Genomic DNA, 7,967 nt, shown 5'->3' on the forward strand with positions numbered 1-7,967 from the left:
GTTGCAGTTGTCTGGAAGTGGCCCATTTTTCAGTGATCTCTCCTCAAATTGTGTTGAGATCAAGTCTTGAATTTCAAGAAATATGGAATTATAGCCCTAGTTTTGGTTGTGTTTACTAATCCGGATCATATTGGTTTTTAGTCCTTTGAAGATCTGTATTGTTGTTGTAGGATGATGATATCCATGACCAGCCACTGTGTTGCGGCCTTGGAGATATATTTCAATAGTGTTGAGCTGAGAGGGCTTATCAACTCCATACTTGAAGGTTTTCCCATAGGTGTAACAATGTTGAGAATTGAATTTTTGGTGTCTAAAAACTTAGAACTTGATTATTATTTTCTTATAAAAAAAATCAGTGGATAACATGACAAGTAGTCATCTTTAAAACAAAATAACAAAATCATGTCGCAATATTTTTTACCTAACTATATGAAAAAGAATGAGTGATAAATTTGTAAAAATTATATTAAAATTAAAAATAACGAAATAAATATTTTATTATCACGGCATACTTAGCAAAAAAAAAAATTTGAATTTTTTGCATATTAGATTCATATATAGTTATTAATAAAACCATTACTAATATTACTATAAAAACTATTATAAAAACTATTATTTTATTTAAATGTTATGGTATAAACATATAATTTTTCTAAAATTATCTTAATACCCATATTTGAAAGAAATCTAAAAAGGAAAAAATGCATGAATACAGAAAAAAAATTTGAACAGAAAATATCTTTTTACTCGAGAATAAATATAATTGGAATTGTTATGAATATTTATTTTAATTACTATAAAATTATATAAAAATAGATCTCAATCAAGTCTCAAAAGTGCCTGCTCCCGTTTTTTATTTTGATCAACTTTGTTTTTAGATTTAATTTTAAATTAATATCATCTATCCCATTTTTTTTAAAATTATTTAGTTTAGCTATTTTTTTTTAAAAAAAAGATGGATCATTATTGTATGTACATGATTTATTTATAAATTGATATGTATCTACTTAGCCACCATAGTAAAACTCCAAAATAGTAAATGATTTATTTATAAACATCTATCCCATTGTATGTACATGATTTATTTATAAATTGATACTTATATCTACTTAGCCACCATAGTAAAACTCCAAAATAAACAAAAGAAAATGCATAAAACTAAAGGGACAGACGAGGCAATATATTTTTATTTATACCTATCTATCTTTTATTTTTTACTAGAAAAACTAACTTTCCATTTAAGTTTAAGTTGGCGTTCATTTTTTTATTTATCAATTAATATAGAATGGCAGTGCCTTATTGAAAAATTAATACTGACTAGTGGTAAGTAATGAGAATCAAAGATATTAAATAAAAATATTTTTTTAAAAATAATTCTTGATAAAAAAATCAATTTATACAATATTGTTCTAGAATTCTTGAGGAAAAAAGAAGAAGAAATTATGCGAAAACAACCATCTTCAAAAATCGATCCGCTAATCAACCACTCACCATGATACTTACAACCCGATAACATGAGCACGACTGCTTCTTCAAAACCATGGCAAAGAAAGAACCCTCAGACGAGACCAAAAGAACTACATAACATGGAGGGAGGCGATAATTCATTTCACAAACATGATGTGAATTTATTTTTTTCAATAAAAAATTGATTTGATTGCAAAATTTAGGAGAAGATATTGAATATGAGATGAATAGAAGAGTACTTGAGATAGAGAGAGAGAGAGATTTCAGAAAATTGATTTGATTGCAAAAGTTGTAAAGACAATGATGATTCAAAGATATTTTATGGTAATTAAGCTGTAATCAGTATTTATTTTATAAAAATTGATAAATATAAATAAAAAAGTAAAATATTGGATGGAGATATTTTATTATTGTTTAAGGATCATGAATTTTATTTTTTCTCTACTTTATACATTTATTTCTATAAAAAAAACCACATTAAATAATTAATATAATGTTATTTATTACAGATAAAATTTCCTGATAGTTTATTGTGCATTGAACAATTTTTTTTAAAAAAGTTTTGATGATTAAGCTTTATTTTCTTATAATTTCATTATTTCATGTCATGTTTGTGATATTTTATGTTTTAAGATTTCTTCTTTGTATATAGTTTTTAGAATTTAAGGTGTTTGATCTGATTTCAAAATATAATTGGAGGCCAACGTAATGTAATAAAATTTATATTTGTAATAAAAAAAATTAAAGAAGATAAAAAAATAAAAACAAAGAAAAACAACATGAATTTTGCAAATTTGTTCGAAAGTTTCTCCTTTACTTAATTTTGTTCCTTTTAATTTTAGAATTTTATGTTTAGATCTTAAAATTTACTTTATATATATATATATATTTCAGCTTATGATCTTGAGAGAAAAAACATTTCTAGTTAACCATATCCATGCAACAAAAAAAATATAAAAATATTTTTCTGTCATTAGGTTTTTTTAACAAGAAAAAAATCATTCAAGTGTTTTGAAACTTTTATTTTATTAAGAAAAGTTAAAAATAAATTTTTAAATTTCCAAATCTAGAACTGGGAATTGAAATCTTTATTAGAATATAACGTGTTATCTATTTTATTTAAAAATAGTTTGCAACATATTATTCACCATAGGGGGTTGTTAGACCCCACACACCTAGGCTGCTTTATATTAGGTGAAGTTAAATACAATGATTAAAATTATATTCCATTAAATGTCATTCAATTTTGCCTTTTATTTTCAAATAAAATTATAGCTTTTTAGGGTAATATTAGTAATGATTTCTTTAATTACTATATATGAACCTAACATGTATTTTTTTTAATTGTGATCATGAATATTTAATGAAAATAAAATTTATATTAATTAGGCAAAATTAATATAATCAAAATGCTTGAAACTCATGAGGTAATATATTAAAGGACTAAATTGAGGGGTTTTTTTCTTTTTCTTGAAGGGGTATAAGAGTAATTAAGGTGGTGGTAAGCTCAGACCAGAACTGCTTGAATTTGAAGCATTGGAAGGTCCGAACGGTTACCTACCTTTCACGCTTTCACACCCGCACCCGCACCCGCACGCGCACCCGCACCCGCACATGTCTGGCTATAAGCAAATCCTTCTCGCCCGGTTCTCCCTTCTCTCTGTTTCATTAAAATTAAAAGCCAAAAAAAAACCCCCTGCTCTCTCCCTGCTAGAGGAAGAAAATAATGGCAAGCAGTGCAGCTGCGAACTTGGAAGATGTTCCATCAGTGAATCTCATGACTGAGCTACTCCGACGCATGAAGTGCTCCTCCAAACCCGACAAGCGTCTCATTCTCATCGGTTGGTATCATTTTCTACACTTCTCTTCGCTCCCCTCCTCTCCCCACACAATACTGTGTTTTGTTTATGTGGCATGAACTGCAATGCCTAAAGTTATGGTCTTTTTTGGTTTTTAATTTCGTGGGGCATTCAGATCCGGGAATTTTTTTTCTTTTTTGTTAAGATGTTTCAATTTTTCTGTTTGTATTTTTTGCTTGGTTGTTGAGGTAATTGAGGAAAAAGAAAAGAAGAAAAGAGCTCTTGTTTCTGTGGCTTTAGTTGAGAAGTGGGTTTTGGTTTTTGCTTGTTCATAAAGCTGGAAATTTGAGAAGAAAGTAAAGGAAATCTACTTCACGGTGGCAATTTTAAACGTGAGTGATCTTTGAGGCTTTTGTGCTTTTAGTTATATCGAGATGCAGTGTTTGGAGAATGCACAACTAGATATTAGTTTTATTAAATTACTTTGTGCCCGCTTTGTTTCGTCAAGCAGGTTTTGGCAATCTTTGACCGCTGTTTTCAAATTTGAATTCAAGGATGATAACGTTACATGATAGGAAGAAAATCCACAGCGTTTAGGGCCATTTGTGTTTTAAACAGTCAATGCTCTGAGATCCACTAGATGGAATTTGACATTTCTTGTTAAAAGGGGGCTGTTTCTAAAAAAGTATATCGAAATATTTCTTTTTGAATTTACAGAGTTCACAGATGCAAAACACACCGAACACAAATATATATGTATTCATTGTACTACCTGACTGCTTACCTTTTAATCAGGTAAAGGAATGATTTCTTGGCTGGAATATTTGGTTTTTGAGTTCAACATGCACGATGGTTTTCGCTTTTTATTTTTCGTTTCAGCCCCTTGAGCATGCTACCTCTGCTGTTGCGGTTTTGCTAGGATTAATATTCTACCTTGATTTTATGGTTAGACTGATAACTTCAGATCCAAGATGTTTGTATAGGAGAATACTGTCGGTACTGCTTAATACCCCTGTAATTGACCACCTCAATACATTCTCATTTTGTAACAAATGCATGTTTACTTATTCATATTATTTGGTGAAAACTTTCAACTGATTTCAGTATTTTTGTTAGCAACCAATCAGTCAATTAAACCATAGCTTCTGTCAGAAAGCTTCCATCACTGCAAGTAATTTCTTAGTTTTGTGATTGGCAGGCCCTCCTGGATCAGGAAAAGGTACTCAGTCACCAATCATTAAGGATGAGTACTGTCTGTGCCACTTGGCTACTGGTGACATGTTGCGAGCTGCTGTTGCTGCTAAAACCCCTCTAGGGATTAAGGCTAAGGAGGCAATGGACAAGGTTGAAATTTCATCTATTTTTATATTCCCTGGTTCTTCTTTGGTATTCTTTCTTTTTCAAAGTTTCTACTGGATTCAACTAATGGAAGAGTTTCATATGGTTTTCTCAGGGGGAACTTGTTTCCGACGACTTGGTTGTTGGGATCATAGATGACGCAATGAAGAAACCTTCATGTCAGAAAGGTGTCATTCTAGATGGATTTCCTAGGACTGTGGTCCAAGCAGAGAAGGTGCCAAACTATCAATATCTAATTGTGTGCTTGTATGAATGTGAATAAATACATTCATCAACAATGGGTGTGTTTATATGTTTCTAGCATTGGATATTTTCAATTGATTTTTTGTAAATGCTTCTAACCATGAATTGCTTACTTTTTATGTGCAGCTTGATGAAATGCTTCAAAAGCAGGGAGCTAAAATTGACAAGGTGCTTAATTTTGCAATCGATGATGCAATTTTAGAGGAGAGGATCACTGGCCGCTGGATCCATCCTTCCAGTGGACGAACATACCATACAAAATTTGCGCCTCCCAAGGTTCCTGGTGTCGATGATGTAAGGAAACATGAATGATCCTTCATTTACATATTTTTTTAATCACATTTTATTTAATTGGATTTTGAAGTGCATATATTGATGCTGGGAGAATGTAGTGACAAATAAACTGGTTAATGAGTGCACAATTTTTTTTTAATAGAATTGGATATTTTTCAAATATGCTAGTCTGTAACATCAATTGTGAACAGTACTTGGTAATTGTGATCTCCTGCACTTGATGTTATTCTTACATATTACCGTTTGTCAATACTTGGGCTGAGTGGCAGTGTTCTGGTTGTATATTTGTAGACTGCTATTGGACAGGTTATTAAAAAAAAATTTATTTAAACAACAGAATATTTGAAAATCAACCAAAAAAAAAAAAAAATTTAAACAACAGAATATTTGAAAATCAACTGCAGTTTTTAAAACTGTTAATTTTCATTCCAAGTTTGATAAGGAGTTGATTATGTTAAGAGGAGGTAATCTAGCCATTGGTTATCCATCTTGAGCAAAATTGTGGGATTGGGTACTTTTTGAGAGCCAATTGAAAATTGTTTGCAGGGAAGCTATTTGGCACCACATATTTGAGGTGTGTTGTTTTTGTGGATAGATTATTAATCTACAAACTGTGCCTGCTGCATCATTGCAATAAATGTTCACGAACTTGCTTCTTCTTTTGGTTTCTTGAAGGTAACTGGAGAACCTTTGATTCAACGCAAAGATGATACTGCAGCTGTTCTTAAGTCAAGGCTAGAGGCATTTCACAGGCAAACTGAGCCGGTATGCTTTTTGCTTTTTATCCATGTGAAAATGATGCATTTCTTGCTAAAGAAGTCCCTGCTTTGGGTAAGGAAAGAATGGCTTGTGGAGATGTAGATTTTTAAAGTAAGACAATTGATTCCTAGCTGATTACAAGAAGCCTAGTACAAAAAGGAATCTATTCCTAACCAGTAAGCTTTATTTCATTACCTTGGTGACACCACAGTGTTGGATTCAATTATCTAGTCACCCATGGAAAAATGGACTAGGATCCAACTCCTGTTCGAGTATTTTGGTGATGGCACTACATGTCGGTAGGGGGCAAGAGAAAGATGCCTTTAAGCCATGGACGGGAGAGTACTAGAACCAGGGTTTTCTTCTCCCTACATAGGACAGCTATCTTCTTGGGCCTTTGGTATTATATTTATTTATAAGCACAGAAAGGTTTCTTGGCTGGCCTGTTCACAAGCTATCTTTTATGAACACGATAAAAAATGTTCTTCCTCAATTCTATCAAGTGTCAAGTCTCCAGCCATCACATGTTAATATGCCGTTGTGTTTTGCACTGCAACTTGTGCTTGTGGCCATTCATCCTAGGGCCTCCTCTTACACATAGTATTGTGATAGTATAAAGTTCTCTCATGGAAATGGATCTTGCCTTTGGAATAACACAAGTCCTGCTGGATTTCAATTAGGTTTTTTGGAAATATTACCTTATAATATGGCTGCTTATATTAAGTCATTGAGTAATGATGATTACCAAGTATCTGGATGGTTATGGAGCCCACTTGAATCACCTCTTTGGTTTTAGCACCTAGATTTCTTCTCCATTGTTAATCCTGCCTGTGTCTTGCCACTCACTGTATATTATTGTCCTCTTAGTTAGTGCCCTAATGAAATCTGATGGTGTTCTGGATGCTTGGAATGCAGGTTATTGGTTATTATAAGAATAAGGGTGCTGTTGCAGAGCTTCATGCAGAGAAATCGCCAAAGGAGGTTACAACTGAGGTTCAGAAAGTGCTTTCCTCATGAAATTGGGGCCCTTTGGACTCGTAACATATTATGTCCCTTGGGAATTCAGCGGATTTTGTTTTCATTGTATCAAACATGTTGTCACATACGCTGATCATTTTGCTTTCCTTTCATTTTATTTGCGAATTGCCGGCTGCCTTTTGTCACTGAGGAAATAACCGAGTACACATACAAAATAAAAGATGCTACAGGGTTGGCATATGTTTTTCTCTCCTTTATCACTGTTGGTTTTATCAGTGGAGATGCTTTTATGCAGCTGGGTTTTTCGTTGCGGAAAACAGTGGATTCATCGTTGTCAATTTTGGCCGCCTCTTTTGTTGCCTCCCATTCTCTGAAAACGCTGCAAGTTGTCACCACCCTGCTTCCAATCTTCTTGGACCTATACTTCTCCAAGTATTGTTCAAGCTGTCGTTATCACCCTTGCCGAAAAGGCTAATAAATTCAAGCAGCCATCAGAGTTGGGATGAGTGTTTGGGTTTATGAGGTGAAATCCTAAATTACTTATTTACCGAGTTAAAGCCAAATGGGTTTGCTCAGCCTGAATGTGCTTCTGAAGCTTCTGCATGATACTTTCCTCTTAAAGCTACCACATGTAGAAGCATGCTCGTTCAGATGTTAGATAGTGTTTATTTACAGTAGCTTTTATGGTTAGATACCTTTTATAGTACTAGCTTTTATGGTTAGATACTTCTATAATTTTAATATGTTTGATTAACTACAAACCATACATTTTAATTGTTGGATCCACAAAAACTTGTCTTCCAACCGCAGGCCATGCAAAAGCCACTCACATTTGTTTTTAAGTGTAATCATTGTTAAAAAAACATGATTTTATTTTTTTCCTCTTCAAAATAGCCTTGTTTGGTTTTTTCTTCTCATCAAACTTTTCTTTTCTTGCTCTCTCCAGTGTGCTTACCTCTCTCAACCTCATATAGACCACACACCGTCCTTTTTTTGAAGTCGACTAGAGATCTCAACTATCATGGAAAATATTTGAATTTGTTAACAGATCTGTTGCTTTCTCTTCTC

At 32.7% G+C, this 7,967-nt stretch overlaps 1 protein-coding gene and 1 long non-coding RNA gene across 2 annotated transcripts; one reads left to right on the forward strand and one right to left on the reverse strand.

Moving 5' to 3' along the window:
* The first annotated feature begins 3,109 nt into the window (after nucleotides 1-3,109).
* On the forward strand, nucleotides 3,110-7,146 carry LOC105119648 (adenylate kinase 4-like). Its single transcript, XM_011017812.1, has 6 exons — nucleotides 3,110-3,308; nucleotides 4,465-4,610; nucleotides 4,720-4,839; nucleotides 4,995-5,162; nucleotides 5,838-5,927; nucleotides 6,837-7,146. Exons 1-6 carry the CDS (start codon nucleotides 3,194-3,196, stop codon nucleotides 6,936-6,938), a joined length of 741 nt encoding a protein of 246 aa, XP_011016114.1. The 5' UTR covers nucleotides 3,110-3,193; the 3' UTR covers nucleotides 6,939-7,146.
* On the reverse strand, nucleotides 6,194-6,885 carry LOC105119647 (uncharacterized). Its single transcript, XR_841163.1, has 2 exons — nucleotides 6,802-6,885; nucleotides 6,194-6,768 (listed from the first exon to the last, which is right to left on the reverse strand). It is a non-coding gene; the product is annotated as an uncharacterized LOC105119647 (long non-coding RNA).
* Nucleotides 7,147-7,967: the final 821 nt, after the last annotated feature.

The sequence above is a fragment of the Populus euphratica genome, unplaced genomic scaffold (genome assembly GCF_000495115.2).
Source record: "Populus euphratica unplaced genomic scaffold, PopEup_1.0 scaffold3291.1, whole genome shotgun sequence".
Classification (NCBI taxonomy): domain Eukaryota; kingdom Viridiplantae; phylum Streptophyta; class Magnoliopsida; order Malpighiales; family Salicaceae; genus Populus; species Populus euphratica.

Bases quoted from the DNA above. Each gene is read 5' to 3' on its own strand.
- LOC105119648 (XM_011017812.1), top strand. From the start codon at position 3,194: ATGGCAAGCAGTGCAGCTGCGAACTTGGAAGATGTTCCATCAGTGAAT. The intron at 3,309-4,464 runs GTTGGTATCATT...TGTGATTGGCAG, and splicing joins CAAGCGTCTCATTCTCATCG to GCCCTCCTGGATCAGGAAAA. The intron at 5,928-6,836 runs GTATGCTTTTTG...CTTGGAATGCAG, and splicing joins TTCACAGGCAAACTGAGCCG to GTTATTGGTTATTATAAGAA.